At 37.2% G+C, this 16,366-nt stretch overlaps 2 protein-coding genes across 17 annotated transcripts in view; both read left to right on the top strand.

Moving 5' to 3' along the window:
• Positions 1-16,366, top strand: part of GABPB1 (GA binding protein transcription factor subunit beta 1) — a 975,210-nt gene that overhangs the window by 387,771 nt on the left and 571,073 nt on the right. The gene's annotated exons all lie outside the window — the stretch shown is intronic.
• Positions 1-16,366, top strand: part of ATP8B4 (ATPase phospholipid transporting 8B4 (putative)) — a 256,040-nt gene that overhangs the window by 188,022 nt on the left and 51,652 nt on the right. For all 14 annotated transcript variants that reach the window (XM_082734772.1, XM_082734778.1, XM_082734770.1 and 11 more), the window contains 4 exons: positions 3,994-4,109; positions 7,105-7,269; positions 8,272-8,383; positions 10,082-10,187. In XM_082734772.1, the coding sequence (XP_082590898.1) occupies positions 3,994-4,109; positions 7,105-7,269; positions 8,272-8,383; positions 10,082-10,187 (499 nt within the window). The remainder of the gene's footprint in view (positions 1-3,993; positions 4,110-7,104; positions 7,270-8,271; positions 8,384-10,081; positions 10,188-16,366) is intronic.

Consider the following 16,366-nt stretch of genomic DNA (forward strand, 5'->3'; position numbering starts at 1 on the left):
GTTATACAGTTTTAAAAGGACCAATTCTCATTGTGAAAACAAAAGCACAGAGATAAAATTCAAAGATACTTGTTAATAGAGGCAAGTGGCACATAAACATGGGAAGGAAGCAAAAATTACGCTATGTCCTTGAAAAGCCCTTGCAAGATCTTTAGTAAGAGTTGCTCAACTCTAAACTTTTTAGAGATGATCAAAATACAGATCCTGCCATATGACAGGCGTTTCTCTGTGTGGTTATATGAACAACCATCCAACTGAGATATGGCAAAATAGAATTATTCATCACCCTTTATAGTGTTGCTATTGTATTTACTCTTATGGCATACACCTGGAAACGACTTCTTTTTTTTTTTTTATGTCACAAAGGCATAACTGTTGCCTTCAATGAATTTTGTATAATTATAATTCAACTCAAGCAAATGTTTAGCAAGTGCCTAACATGCGCCAGAGACTTGATGCTAAGGGAGAATGTGGAATTGAAGTGTTCTGTGTGATTGCACCCTGGAGAAGATGGTGAAGTAGGGTAGGAAATGGGCTGGAAAAGGATAGGTCTTAATGAGTTCTGTTTATGACATGTTAAGAGCGTCCAAACTTGATCTACATACATAGGGAGTACATAGGGAAGCAATTGCAGGATTCTAAGCAATAGTGTGAAGATGACTCTGGCAGGATTACAGTAGAGTCTGGAGAGAAGCAGGGTTGAAATGAGTAAAACCATTTGGGTTAATGTGACAATATAGGCAAGAGGGGAGAAATTCATAGCTACAGTTGGATATATGGGTGGTGGAGGGAGAGGAGCTTTGATTACGGCTGGATATCTGATTTGGGAGACAGAGTGAATGGTGAAGCTTGTTATTGAGATGGAGACTTAAGAGAAATACGTAGTTATTAGAGGAAGATAATGTGTTCCAATTTGAGTCTGCTGTGCCTGAACACATCCAAAAGGAGATAACTAGTTGGTGGTTGGATGTACAGAGTGGAAGGGAGTGCTGGAGATAGATTTGGGTAGGAGATGTACACTTAAAATCAGTAATGCTGTCACTGGAACCTGAAGCCGTAGAAATGAATGTGACTACATGGAGAGTAAAAGGGGAATTAGATCATAGGAAAATCTTTAAAGAACACCAATATATAAAGGACCAGCAATGGGAGAAGATTTATAACTAAAACATATATGATTTTCGATTTTTTTTACAGACTCTGCCCACATGTTACCTTGACCATTTAAAACTGTTACGTTCTTTTATTTAATTTTTTTTTTTTTTGAGAGAGAGAAAGTGTGTGTGTGTGTGTGTGTGTGTGTGTGTGTGTGTGTGTGCGTGTCAGGGGGAGGCACAGAGAGACAGAGCGAATCTGGAGCAGACTTCCCACTGAGCATGGAGCCCACCACGGGGCTCAATCTTGTGACTCTGATATTATAACCTGAGCCAAAATCAGGAGTTGGATGCTTAACTGAGCCACCCAGGTGCTTCTCTCTTTATTTTGAAAAGGCTAACTTCTGAGATGAGTGAGATTTGATTAGCCTTGAAATTTCCTAGCAGATAGGACTAGAAGCCTTGAATAAAGAGACGCAAAACCTGCTGAGCTGCAAAAGGAAAGGCTTAGTGAGCAAAATTAATCAAGATTCTATGAAACTAGATTTATACAAACTCAAATTTAAAGGGGCTAATAATGCTGGGTTAAGAAAAAAATGCGGAAGAAATGGGAATCTTTACTGAATGAGAAAAATGTAGATTGAAAAGGACCTTAGAAGTTACAGTGTTTAAATATCTCCTTTTTTCACATGTGGAAACAGATGAAGAGATGGTAAGGGATTTCCACAAATCATAATTGGCTTGTGATTTCCTAGACTAGTGATTCTCCCTGTGTGGTCTAGGGAACCCTAAGAAAACTTGGGAGATTTTCAGAGAATGCACAAGGATAAAAACATCTTCATAATAATACTAATGTTATTTGTCTTTTTCCTTATTTTTCTCATGAGTGTACTGCGGAGGTTTATAAAAGCCACATGATATGTGATATCACAAATGATTGAACTGCAGAAGCAGATAAGAGAATCCAAACACCTTTTAAGCTAGATGTTAAAGAGAACTGCTATCATGAAAAGCAATGTCACTCCCTACATTTTTTGTTGTTGTTGTGGAAATTATAATTATAGAAATGTTATTTATGTTAATATGTAAAATGTTTATTATCATAATTATAATAGTCATTATTATGGTAATATAATTATTATCATAAGACCATTGATATAATAATATTTCTCAACTTTAATTTCTAATATGGTAAATATTAATAAATAAAACCCACTTCAAAAATACCCTGGAGTTCTCATGAAGTTTTAATAGTGTATAAGGGTTCTGAGACCAAAAAGTTTGGGAACTGATGTCCTAGTCCAGCCTATAAACAATAGTCAAAGGGAAGTCGTACTGGTAAAAGTAGGATGCCCATCCTTGGCCTTTTTAGCTCTGGTGATGGATGGGAGAAAAATATGGGGAAAATTATTAAATTGGATTGCTGTAGAAGAAAAGCAAAAGAAAGCTAGGATTAAATGTTCCCACTCCCCTCCAGCTTGAACAATTAGATAAATTATATATGCTTTTTTCCTTTTTTCCCAACATGGGCAATTAGAAGCAGAGTACAAGAAGAACTGCATGAGTTCTGGTAACTAGGAGAGCTGACCAAGGGTTTTAGGAGAGAAGACAAGCCCTAGACAAGTCCCAATACAAAAAATTTCCAGGGTGTGTTAAATATATTCAAAGCCAGGAGGAAACTAGAATAGATGAAATCCGAAGTAAGAGTAGTTAAAGGAAAGAAGGGAAATTAATTTATTGTACTTTGGTATTTATATTCCATTAAGTCAAGCTCTAAATTTTATATGCTGTTAAATTAATAGTAGTCAATATTTATGTTCATTTGTTTTGAGACATTCTATTTTTTTTTGAGACATTCTATTTTTAAAGAAAAGGTACAATTGATTGGAAAGCATGTAACAATCTTTGATATGATGAAACTTGTGAAGGTCATTGTTCAGACCATCACATCATGACCCAGAAAGTTGTCTTAAACTGTAGGTAGTTCCTGGAAAGAAATATATTGCCATGTCATGTCATGTCATGTCATGTCATGTCATGTCTTCATTCATTCATTCATTCATTCAACAAATCATTAAGGGCCTAATGTGTGCCAAGCTATAAAGCCAAGCCTACAAATGTAGGCCAAGCATTTCATAGTTTAAAAAAGATTTGATGGCAGTATGTGGGACAGCCAGGGGAAGGTTTAAAGACTGGAAATGAAGGGAGGGCAACCTCCTCTGGCTGTCATTCCCAAACCTGGGGAGGGGTGACAGATTAAAAACACAGCCCTAACTGACACAGACTTCCAGTTAATAGAAGATAGAAACTAATTTTGAAAGCCCCCTGTGAGGTATGCTTGCATGCCAGGATTGTGACTGAAAAATCGACCATCGAGAATGAAAGAAAGGGCTTTTCCAATGAGTAAAGAAGGTAAAGAAAAACATCAGCAAGGATGGAAAACTAGTGCATAAACCATGACTTTGAGTGGCTAGAATGCCATGTGGAGATCATTTGGCATAACAGTGTAGCTGATTCCTACAGTAGGACTTGAATTTCACACTAGGAGACCTGCAGGCAAAGCTCTCAATTCTGTTCAATCCAGAAGACTTAATTTGAATTTATCAACCCTTCAAAGTAGTAGGCAAGGAAAATGGTAAGGTCATTCACATCTGAATAAAAACACTTGTTTTCCGAGTTTGGGAAATCAAAGGATTCCAGTAGGTGGAATATTTCTAAATTAATAGAACAGGAATATGGCCAAGTGACTTAGATAGTGACCTTCTAATTAAAGGCACTAAATATTTTACTACTGGCTAAAACGTTATGCCCATTTCCAAATTTCCTGGCTGGAGCCCTAGGAAAGTCTAGTTTTGATGGATTTCGTTGATTACCTACTATGCAAAATTTTTCTTTTCAGTTCGAAACCCAGAAGGCCAGATAAAGCTTTATTCCAAAGGAGCAGACACTATTCTGTTTGAAAAACTTCATCCATCCAATGAAGACCTTCTGACATTGACGACAGACCATCTCAGTGTAAGTGCTTCTGTCTGAAGGTTAGCACAATGGCCCTTTGGCCGCTTGCTATGATTAGGTCTTATTTTTTAAAATATCAGCGAAATGATCTGACTTTTGAAATAGAAAGCGCAGGAAACTGTGCCAGAGAATGTCTGGAACTGGCGCATGGACACCTATAGTTGCCCTGCTGAAAGTCTGATCAGTCTTACCACAGATGTATTAATACACAGCAGCTGTGAAGTAGCCGCTAAGTGTAGGCTCCTGAACTCTGGCCCGGGAAAGGCTCGGGACACCTAGGGAAACCTGCCCAAACTCCCCTGCAGTTTTAGGCTTCTTCTCTTGAAGACTGGCTCTGGAAAGGGAAGTAGGACAGTTGCATTCCCTTGGGTTCTAATGTGTTGAAACCAATGAAGTTTTTTTTATGATTACCCCCAGGGAATAGCTTAGGGTCTTGCTTACATGCTGAAGGGAAATAGCAGCCAACTTTCTCCTCTAGGGGTCCTTCTGTTCAGGTCGTAAATCATGATGAGTCACTTATATTCTTTACGTTGAAGCTACCAAATGCATACATTCTGAGACTATGCATAATTTCTTTACAAAAGCTTTCTGAAGGGAGCAGGAATGATCTTTGGCATATATATTTATGCCATATAAATTTGGTACATATATTTTGGCAAAAGAGTAGGAGTCTATGAATGAATATGATCATTAACCTGATTTAAACCTGAAGATTCAAGCATCTCTCTAATATTTATTAGAGGTTCCATTTAACAGAATATGAACTTTAAGGGCAACTGGTCAAAACTCCCATATCCTCATTGGTTTCTCTCCTTTAAAAAAATTATTGAGGATTCGTGTCCTTTGTCAAGCCCTATATTTAATACAAAACATTCCCTGGATCTTTAAAAAACAAACAAACAAATAAAACAAAACAAAATTCTGCCTGACTTTAAAGAATGATGGTTTAGTAATATTGGTTACAAACATAGCTATTGTTTTTGTCTTTCCAATAGAGCATTCTTGATTTTCTTTTAATCTTTTCCAGAAGGCCGGCATGGTCTTTTTAATTTTTTTTGTGTGTGTGTGAAAACAACATTAGAATCATAAGTATCTGATTTTTGCCATTGCTCAAACACCAAAGGCCTTGGATTTTCGTATGTTTTCCTCTCATACTAAAGTGTAGGAAGTCTAATTTGGTCTTTTTACATTTCTTTGCAAAAGAGGTTTTTTTTTCCAGGTGATATCAACTTGACTTGCTCTTTCCTTCATTCACTTTATTCGTTTTGGCTTTAAATTCTGAGGTTTTCGATTTATATTTAATAATTGCTTTTGAATTCTTTAATGGTAGGAAACGACCTTGCTCAAATGCTCATTTAGGATTAAGCTTGTGATTCATGCACTAATTAAATAACTTAAATCATCTGTCCCCTTTTGTAATGCCGTCTTAGAGTTGATTCACTATTTTACAGAACAGGGAGGAAAGCACTGGCCATGCCCAGTGCGGTTGCAAGTCAAAGGCAAAGAAGTGCTTCTGTGAATTAAGGAGACAAAAGATCATTACAAGGCAATAACTAGATTTTCAGATCAGTAGGGGACCCAGTGGTGGTCTTGCAAAATGTGATTACAATGTCCAGAGTGCTACCAGTTGCCTACAAGATAAATTCGGATAATGTTTTCATGGTCTCTGTGGGCGAAACCACATCATTGCAGCATGCACTGAATTTACTTTCCATTTACCAAGTTAGGGTGTGTCATGGTGTAACTTGTGCCTGATCACGAACCTATGTCTGTTCTATAAGCCAAAACACAACAGAGAGGATCTGCTCAGTGGCAATGCCCAAAGGAGCAGAAATGTTCTAAAAACACTTGCAGTGTAGAGGCCCATAAAATGACCACTGGAGGCCTACACAAAGTGGGAGGTTTTTACATTTCCCCAAAGCAATCTACATATGTTTCTAGCTATTGTGGCTACGTGAGACACTTTGCAACACCAGTGTCCTGTTTTTATTTATTTATTTTTCCTATTAGAAGGATAAAGCACCAAAGGTATCATTTTAGATCATCAGTTTACTGAGACACTAAAGGAAAAGTACGACTCTTCAATTAATTTGACCAATTATTAAATAACAACTCCACAGAAATCAGTTTCTCAAAAAGAGTAATTTTTAAAAATAACATGACTCAATGTTTTTTAAATTTCTAAGAATTTTCATTATTAAAATAAAACTTACCATATAACAAAAAGGAAGAAAATTTAGATGATCCAGAATGAACAGTAAAAGTCAGCCTCTACTTGCTTCCCAGAAACAAACATTTGTTTTAACTTTTCTGCCTCACTCTCCCTTTTGCCCCTAGATGTTATTCTTATAACCTTAATATGTTTCAACTTCTGTTACCTGACCAATGTTTATTCATCTATAATTGACTTTAGCTTTTTATTATGGAAGATTTCAAGCATGAACAGAAGTAAGACTCAATTAATTTTAGACATAGCTGTATTATTAGGTGGGACATGACAAGACCGGTGAAATGTCACGCTGCCATCTTTTGAGAGAGTTTCTGCCTTTGATTTGAGAGCTATGGTTCCTCTGAGGATCCTTTCCTCTCCACTGGACATCAAGGGCTATGTGCCATGAAATAGGCTGGGTCTTTCTTACTGCCAGGAGTGCTTCCTTTATGCAGGGGGTAGGTTGAAACCAATATATATTGCTTCAAACGTGTATTTCAAGTCATGGGTGTGGTTGATCACTTCTCAGCTGGGGCATGTCAGCAGCCATTGCCGCTGTCTTTAGGGAGAAGGCTAGCTCCCCTGAATGTTTTAACCCCATTGAAATAAAATACCAAATATAAACATATCCCATTTCCAAGGCGATTAAAAAGTTGGGAGTCAGGATGGCCAAGTAATACTCTTGGGACAAAATTAATGTAAGTGAACAACTTATCCATTATTGTTGCTGTTATTTCTGTGGTTACTACTCTTTGATGGTTCCTAAATCTGTGTCTGCTCTGGCAGGAATTTGCAGGGGAAGGCCTTCGAACCTTGGCCATTGCATACAGAGATCTGGATGACAAGTACTTTAAAGAGTGGCACAAGATGCTTGAAGATGCAAACACTCTCAAGGATGAGAGGGATGAACGGATAGCTGGGCTATATGAAGAAATTGAAAGGGATTTAATGGTATGAGTTTAGAAGCATGATGGTTTGTGTTTACAGAAGGGATAGTACGTGTTTAGAGATCTAGCATAGGAATAATCCATTGCCAAATCATTTTGCACATAGCAGATGTTACCCTTTCAAACACTGAGTCATGCTTTATACAATGGCTTCATGTTTGCCATGTATGGCCCTAGAGAGCCTAGAGTATTATTTCTATTGGCAGTAGATTATACAATTGGAAATTTCCCCAAAGTAGAAGATAGTGGCATCTCTATTCTTTGTCAGCCTCTGGTATGTCCTTGATTTTATGTTTTGGCTGGTTTTTGTTTTTGTTTTTTTTCTCTCCCTACTTTATGATCTACCTTTTTAAGCAGGAAAACTTTGCATGAAATGTAGCTTTAGCTCTAAACCATCCTAGGCCTTGAGGTTCTGATGATTTCTGTGCTGTCCAGAGTATGAACTGATCTTCCCTGAGGCCCCAGTGGTTAGGATGGTTAGCAATTGTGAGGTACTACGGAGTATGTAATATTCATCCCTGGATGAAATATTATGCAAGACCCTTCACTTTTTAGTTTATGGCACCTGCTGGTGTGTTAATTTAGGAGAATGGCTCTACTTTTTTGTGATCCTTAATATGAGATTAGGGCTCTCCTTTGGACCTTTCCATGTTGATATAAGTGGGGAAGAGGCTGGGGAGGTCTTCAGTTCTCAGAAGCCCAAATGGCTTATGATGGTTTATGCTTATATGTTACTGAGCATATCAGACCCATCATAAATTCTGACCTCCAGGATCCCTGTCATTAATTGGTGTGACTGTCAGTAGGCTTGATTTGGGAACCTCCACTTGAAGCCCTTCCTAGCCCATCACTGCATATAATAAGATACTTGCCATATCAATGCTTCATAACTTCCATCTTCAGTTCATGTTCCTTGACCTCTAAACTCTGTGATTTAAAGCCATAGATACATTGTGGTTGTTGGTTGCCTGCATTAACATAAGGTATTTTCTATTTTTCAATATAGCTACTAGGTGCCACTGCTGTAGAAGATAAGTTGCAAGAGGGTGTTACTGAAACGATTGCAAGTTTATCACTAGCTAATATTAAGATCTGGGTCCTAACAGGAGACAAACAAGGTAAATTGAACACGGATGTTGATGATGTCTTGAAGGGGGGGGCAATAATTTCTCTGGTAAAATTTTAATTAACCAGAAAGCTTAATGGATTAGATATTTGCATAGCCCTTCACATAGGAAAGGTTGAAATACAAAAAGGAAAGCTGATATATTACAAAAATTTATTATTTAAAAACAAAAACTAATGGATTATCTTCTATAGTATACTTTTCAGTCAGTTGAGTTTCAGCTTACTTGCTTCTTAAATATAGTAATTTCACCTGGAGGCAACGATGGTATTATAAAATGTTTATTGTTTCACGTGAGCACTGACCCCAGTCAGGACAGAGAGAGGCACAGCACTGAAGTAGGACATTAGAGATCTCAGGGGCTATTTCTTTAGTTTATTGGTGGTAGGGAGGTTTGGGGATATTAGGGATGGGGTCAGGATGGTAGGTAGGCTTTGGGGATACTCAGGGAAGTGGCTGTTTATCAACCGGTGGGGAAATATTCTGGCATTTTAACAATAATGCCAGGTCAAGAGATAAAGAGTCATCATGTTCAGGGTATTGTGTTTCCTAAGAAGGAAAAGGGATCGGTACATTTTGGATCCATTGCTAGCAGTGATGGTTAAAACAAAAGTGATTTTATTCTTGGTCATCTGTAAACCAGAATATTTAGTAAATTGGCACACATACGTTTTCAAGATTCTATCTACTTTTTACATATTTTTTGGAACTTCAGAGGATTTGCCCATTGATATGATAAGTCCACTCTCCAGGTATTCAGCCAAATCACTAATTACAAAAAATCAACAGTAGAGAGTTGAGCTCTGTGGTGTTAGTAGAGACCTCCTAGAGTTTGATGTTGATCAAAGGGTACGTTCATAACTCTTCACTTAGTTAGGAATATACACAGGTTTACTCTTATTTAGTTTTCATTTCTGTGGCTTATACAAAGGATATGCTAAGATTTTATCAATCGCCTACAGACTTAGGGCAAATCTAATTATCCCACAAATTGGCAAGAGCCTAATGACCCAATGGACTGAGAAACAAATGACCTTGTTGAGGATGGAAGGGCTACCTAACTATCCAAGTGTCCAATTCTACAGAAGTGGAGGAAGAGCTGCTCAACATTGTGTACTTGTCCACTTACCTAGTTACAGCAGTCCTGGTGGTGTTTGAGGTGATAGTCAAATTCCAAACTTTAATTTGCTTAATGGGAAAAAGGCAGCATTGTACCTGAGAGAACTATAAAGCTATTACGAGGATATTTCTGCTGTTCAACTGACCAATTGTGAGTGTTTTCAATGTATCTATCACATCAGCTCGAATAATAACTAAATTAAGTATTTTAGCTCTCCAAAGTCAGTATTTGGGACTTCAGGTAAAAAGTTTTTTATTTATACATTTCACTATATCACAGGGCCTCAGGGTACTTTCATAAATACTAATTTGGGGAATCAAGAAGTTTTTTTTCAAAGAACTAGATGAGAAGGCTGAGAATTCATAGATATTGCTACTTCTCCACAGTTTTAACAAGGGGTAAGTTTGATCATGGAATCTGGATCTTTGAATTTAGCTCTGGGTTTCTTGGATTTTATCTCTCATCATGCTCTCTCTGACATTAAGGGGTAATGCCTCAAAACTTTTATGGATAAGGTACTTGTGTCATTAAGTAATATTCTAACTGATGTGGGTTTTGTTTTTGTATCAGAAACTGCCATCAACATTGGCTATGCCTGCAATATGCTGACTGATGACATGAACGACGTGTTCATTGTGGCAGGGAACACAGCAGTGGAAGTCAGAGAAGAACTCAGGTAAGTGTTGAAGGAAAGAAGAAAGGAAGAGGGAGGGATGGATAGTGGAGGAAGTAAAAAGGCCCTTTATAGTTCCTGTGGCCTTGTTTTGGAAGAGAATTCTTCCCATGTGTTTCCTAAACTCCTGTTCATAAGTTTGACATCAGTAGTGAAACACTGTCTTCAGGCCTCCAACATTTTCCAAATATTTTTAGAAAAGGATTTCAAATCATTTATGTTGAGTTATTCTTTAAAATATGCATTGGTGAGTAGCTCTTATATGATGAGTGACCAGATTCAGTGAGGGCATTTGTTTAAAATAGTAATTCCCTAACTTCATTCTGGCCCAAATTAAGAATCTCTAGGGGATGGGCGATGGGCACTTGTATTTTCATAAACACCTAGATGAAATTATGATCAGATAAATTTGGAAAACACAGCTCCAGGAAATGGCATGTAAAGTTGGAATAGATTCTTTCAGCATTAAAGAAAGTAGGTATTTTGACATAGTTCCTGTTAAACCCAGCTGTATAATGCTTATGAGAAATAGAATATTGTGAAAAATGTGTAACCGCTACAAATACTGGAAAATATCTAAGTGCTGAGATTAGGCACGAGTGGACAAACTTAAATTTTGAAAAATAATGTTTCTTAAAATCTGTCCATTTTCTTCTTTATTTTTTACTATTTCATTTTAAGAAGTATATTTTAAAAGTCTGCTTAATTATTTTCCCAGACCTTTAAAAAATGCTGTCTCATGACAATATTTGCTTACTAATGCTTGCAATAGCATCTCTAAGCTCAATCCATTTTGGTTCTGGCCAAGCAGATTATTGTATTAGAGACAAACTGCTTATAACTTGCTACATTCTAGATGAGGCCAACTGCCCCTCAACACAACAATAGAACACTATGGGCTTCCTTAATGTGTCTCCATCATTATACTTTTGTTCCTGAACCTTGAACAGAAAGGAAGTCTTAACTGTCGGTACTACCAGTTGCTGCTTGTAGGTCAGGTTTCCCAACTTCCACACATTTTTACTCCCAGTAGAAAACTGCTGTACATGCTGGTTGGAAGCTATGACAGACTGCAAGTCTTTGCCAAATACATTGGGAAACTTAATTTGTTTAATAATTAAAAACAAATATTTTAAGAGAATCTCTTTAATGTACTGTTGGATTCTATTGGCTACTATCTCATTGAGAATCTTGGCATCCATATTCATGAGGGATATTGGTCTGAAATTCTCCTTTTTGATTAGATCTATGTCTGGTTTGGGGATCAAGGTAAAGCTGGCCTCATAGAATAAAGTCTGGATGTTTCCCTTCTGTTTCTGTTTCTGTTTTTTGAAACAGCTTCAGGAGCTTCTTTGAATGTTTGGTAGAATTTCCCAGGGAATCCATCAGGTCCTGAACTCTTGTTTTTAGGGAGGTTTTTGATCACTGCTTCAATCTTGTTACTGGTTATTGGTCTATTCAGGTTGTCAATTTCTTCCTATTTCAGTCTTGGAAGTTTATAGGTTTCTAGGAATGCATCCATTTCTTCTAGGTTGCTTAATTTATTGGCATGTAGTTGTTGATAATAATTTCTGGTGCTTGTTTCTATTTTCTTGGTATTAGTCATGATCTCTTCCCTTTTGTTCATAATTTTATTAATTTGGGTCCTTTCTTTTTTCTTTTGGGTAAGTCTGGCCAGTGGTTTATCAATCTTATTCTTTCAAAGAACCAGCTTCTAGATTTGTGGATGTATTCTGTCATATTTCTGATTTCTAATTCATTGATCTCTGCTAGGATCTTAATTATTTCTTTCTTGTGCATGGGTTAGGCTTAATTTGTTGTTGATTCTCCAGTTCTTTAAGGTGTAAAGATAGTTTGTGTGTTCGGGATTTTTCTATTTTTTTTTTTTTAACTCAGGCCTAGATGACTATGTATTTCCCCTTTAGGACTGCTTTTGTAGTATCCCATAGATTTTGGACTGATGTGTTTTCATTCTCATTAGTTTCCATGAATTGTTTAAGACTGCATGGTACTGGCACAAAAACAGACACGTAGACCAGTGGAACAGAATAGAGAGCCAAGATATGGACCCTCAACTCTATGGTTAAATAATCTTCGACAAAGCTGGAAAAAATATCCAATGGGAAAAAGTTTCTTCAATAAATGGTGCTGGGAAAATTGGACAGCTATATACAGAAGAATGAAACGCAACCATTCTCTTACATCATACTCAAAGATAAACTCAAAATGCATGAAAGACCTCAACGTGAGACAGGAGTCCATCAAAATCCTAGAGGAGAACATAGACAGTAAACTCTGTTACTGGCATAACCAGTAACCTCGGCCACAGCAACTTCTTTCAAGACATGTCTACAAAGGCAAAGGAAACAAAAGCAAAAATGAACTTTTGGGACTTCATCAAGATAAAAAGCTTCTGCAAAGCAATGGAAACAGTCAACAAAACAATGAGGGAACCCACAGAATGGGAGAAGATATTTGCAAATGACACTACAGATAAAGGGCTGGTATCCAAGATCTATAAAGAACTTCTCAAACTCAACACCCCAAAAACAAATAATCAAGTCCAAAAATGGGTAGAAGACATGAACAGACACTTCTCCAATGAAGACATACAAATGGCTAACAGATATATGAAAAAATGTTTATCCTCAATAGCCATTGGGGAAATTCAAATCAAAACCACACTGAGATACCACCTTATACCAGTTAGAATGGCTAAAATTGACAATGGAAGAAACAACAAATATTGGAGAGCATGTGGAGAAAGGGGAACCCTCTTACACTGTTGGTGGGAATGCAAGTTGGTACAGCCACTTTGGAAAACAGTGTGGAGGTTCCTCAAGAAATTAAAAATAGAGCTATGCTATGACCCAGCAATTGCATTACTGGGTATTTACTCCCAAAATACAGATTTAGTGAAAAAGGACCATATGCACCCCAATATGCATAGCAGCAATATCCACAAAGGCCAAACTGTGGAAAGAGCCAAAATGCTCTTCAACAGATGAATGGATAAAGAAGATGTGGTCCATATACACAATGGAATATTACTCTGCCAACAGAAAGGATGAATATCCAGCTTTTGTATCAACGTGGATGGGGCTGGAGGAGATTATGCTGAGTGAAATAAGTCAAGCCGAGAAAGTCAATTATCGTATGGTTTCACTGATTTGTGGAATATAAGGAATACTATGGAGGATTTTAGGAGAATGAAGGGGAAAATGAAGAGGGGGGAGAATCAGAGGGGAAGACAAACCATGAAAGACTATGGACTCTGAGAAACAAACTGAGGATTTTAGAGGTGAGGGGGGTGGGGGAATGAATTAGCCCAATGATGGGTATTAAGGAGGGCATGTATTGCTTGGAGCACTGGGTATTATATGCAAACAATGAATCTTGGAACACTACATCAAATACTAATGATGTACTGTATGGTGACTAAGATAACATAATAATAAAAGAAAATCTCTTTAAATGACCTTTATTTGGGGGGGAGGTTAACTCTTGCTGAAGGAAGATGGGTGTGAGCAGATCTAGACTGTATTGTGCCTAGTGCTAAATGCTTTGAGCCAGTGCTGGTGGAACGATTATAAGCAGGATACATGTATTATATTTCATTCCCAAAGCAGTGTTAAGCATTATCATTTTCCTTATTTTATAGATCAAGAATTTGAGGCATAGATAAGATAAATAACATGCCTGAAGTTTCATAACTGGCTAGTGGTTCAGCTGGTATTTGAAGATAGCCTGGTCGCAGAGCCTATGCACCGAATCACTTGCCACGTGTGTCTCTAAACATGTTTGATGTGTTTTTACTCCCTTTAAATGATTAATATAGTTTATGGTGACTAACATAACACAATAAAAAAAAAGATTGACATAAGAATTGTAATTTTTGAGGCACCTTATTGCTTCCCTTGAGGTCAACACACAGAGGAGTAGTGATGAGAGCAGAATAAATTCCAGGGAAAGACAGCAGATGTAAGAGGGAAGTTATGGAGCTCATGTTAGCTGGACCAAAGTTTGGATCTTGGCTTCATACTCACTGGCAGGCTGAATTACTGTAAATATTCTGTTCAGCCTCTCTTTGACTTGTTTCCTCATCTGTAAATGGGAAAATATACAAATATCTTCTCCAAAGATTATTTTATTCAGGAGATTAAAAGAGGCTGGAATGTAATTTGTGCTATTGAGCTAGCACCCTTCTTTCTTGCCTTCCCCCTCTCTTTTCACTTCCTCCATTCCCCTTTATCTCTTTTCTTCAGCCATTGTTCCCACAGCAGGGACTACTTTTATTAAGATTTCCCCAATAGATCCTATGGAGTCTATATTAAAATTATATAAATAATAATAAAATTATATCAGTCGTAATTAATTAGAGTTCCCATTATGTATTGTGCAAAGGCATAGGCAATCAATCAGCTGCTAACTGCATGATAGAGCAGCTTTCTATACCCAGTTGATGTAATGGTAGCTAAAAATAACACAAAAGTTAAGACAAAGTGGTGAGTCTCTATGTTCTTATCATAGAGCAATCTACATTTTTTATTAACCTTCTTAGGATATTGAAAACAACACTCTGACCTCTATTACAACCTTAATGGATCTCTTCCTCAATTGGTTACATTAGATAAGGTTATTGCAGGTTGATGGAACAGCACACTTGAAGGCATAGAAACAGGAAGGAAATCATGTTCTATTTTTAAGAAATATTTTATTTATTTTTTTGACAGAGAGAAAGAATGAGCACAAGCAGGGGAAGTGGCAGGCAGAAGGAGCGGGAGAAGAAGGCCCCCTGCAGAGCAGGGGAAGCTCAGTATGGGACTCAATCCCAGGACTCTGGGATCCTGAAGGCAGTGGCTTAACCCACTGAACCACCCAGGTGCCCCTCATGTTCTATTCTAGAAGCAATATTCCATGTCGTAGCTAGAGTATATGTTAGAACTAAGGGTGAGGACCATTTTTTCAGTCAGATTGGTGATTGATTGGCAAGTGGAAGTGCTTATACTTCATACTAAAGTTACTGGGTGGATGTGAATGGCTTCTAAGCAGATGAGTAACAAACCCAGTTCTACGTTTACGAAGTCACACTCCAGTGATAGGATAGATGGGGTATGTTTGGTGGGAAAATGAATGGTTTGGGGAGTTGCATCAGGAAGATGTTGGAACACCCAAGTTAGAGATGATGAGGTTGAACTAAGGCAGTGAGGCCAAAAGAATAAAATGAAACCAACAACTCTTTTGGAGGTAGAATGGATAGGATTCAGAATTTGGATGTGAAGAGAGGTAGGAGTCTGTCGTTTCTAGCTTGTCTTTCACACCCCAGAATACACACACACTCTCTCTCTCTCTCTCTCTCTCTCTCTATATATATATATATATATGCTTATGTATATAAAACACTTATATATATAAAACACTATGCATCTATATGAATATCTGTCCTTTACCTACCCATCAAGTTCTGTAGGACATGTGCAGTGGTTCTCTCTGAGTGTTAGAATTATGGATCATGTTTACTTTGGTCTTTATGGGTCTTTACATTATTTGAAATTGTAATAGTGTTCAGGCAATATTTTCATAGTTGGGAGGAAAAGCCAAAAGTTTTTACTGAGAAGAAAAATATTCAAAGGGAAAAATAAGGAATTTCTGTCTAGACTCATTATTTCAGGACCCTTGAGGCCATCTTGCTTAACTGGCTAGCAAATAATGTTCATTTTAACCCAGACTTGAAGGTAACACCATTCTCTGAGTCTACCAGACAATGCGTGGTAGAAATTTTATATAAAAGGAATGAATACATTTATAGTATGCATTTACTTAGGACTGGGGGAAACAGAGCATCCAAGAAAAGTTATTGCCAAAGGTGTTCTTTCTAATCCTCATCTGGGCTACTTATATCTAAACACATAGTTTGGGGAATGAAATATTAAAATCATGAATTGCATCATTCAGTTTTCTTGTGTTATGTTTTTGGGTTTAGTGGAAGTTTATGCAAAAACAACACAAAAAATGCATCAAAAAAACCAGGATCCAATTGACAGTAGCTATTAAAAGGAAGTTAATTTAATGGTTATATTTAAACTTAACAAATGTGTTTAGATTATTTTATAAACATGGATATATAATTTTTATGCATATCATGAATATGGCTTGTTTCAAATTTAATGTCATGAAACTGT

This window comes from Mustela nivalis (genome assembly GCF_964662115.1).
Source record: "Mustela nivalis genome assembly, chromosome: 6".
Taxonomy (NCBI): domain Eukaryota; kingdom Metazoa; phylum Chordata; class Mammalia; order Carnivora; family Mustelidae; genus Mustela; species Mustela nivalis.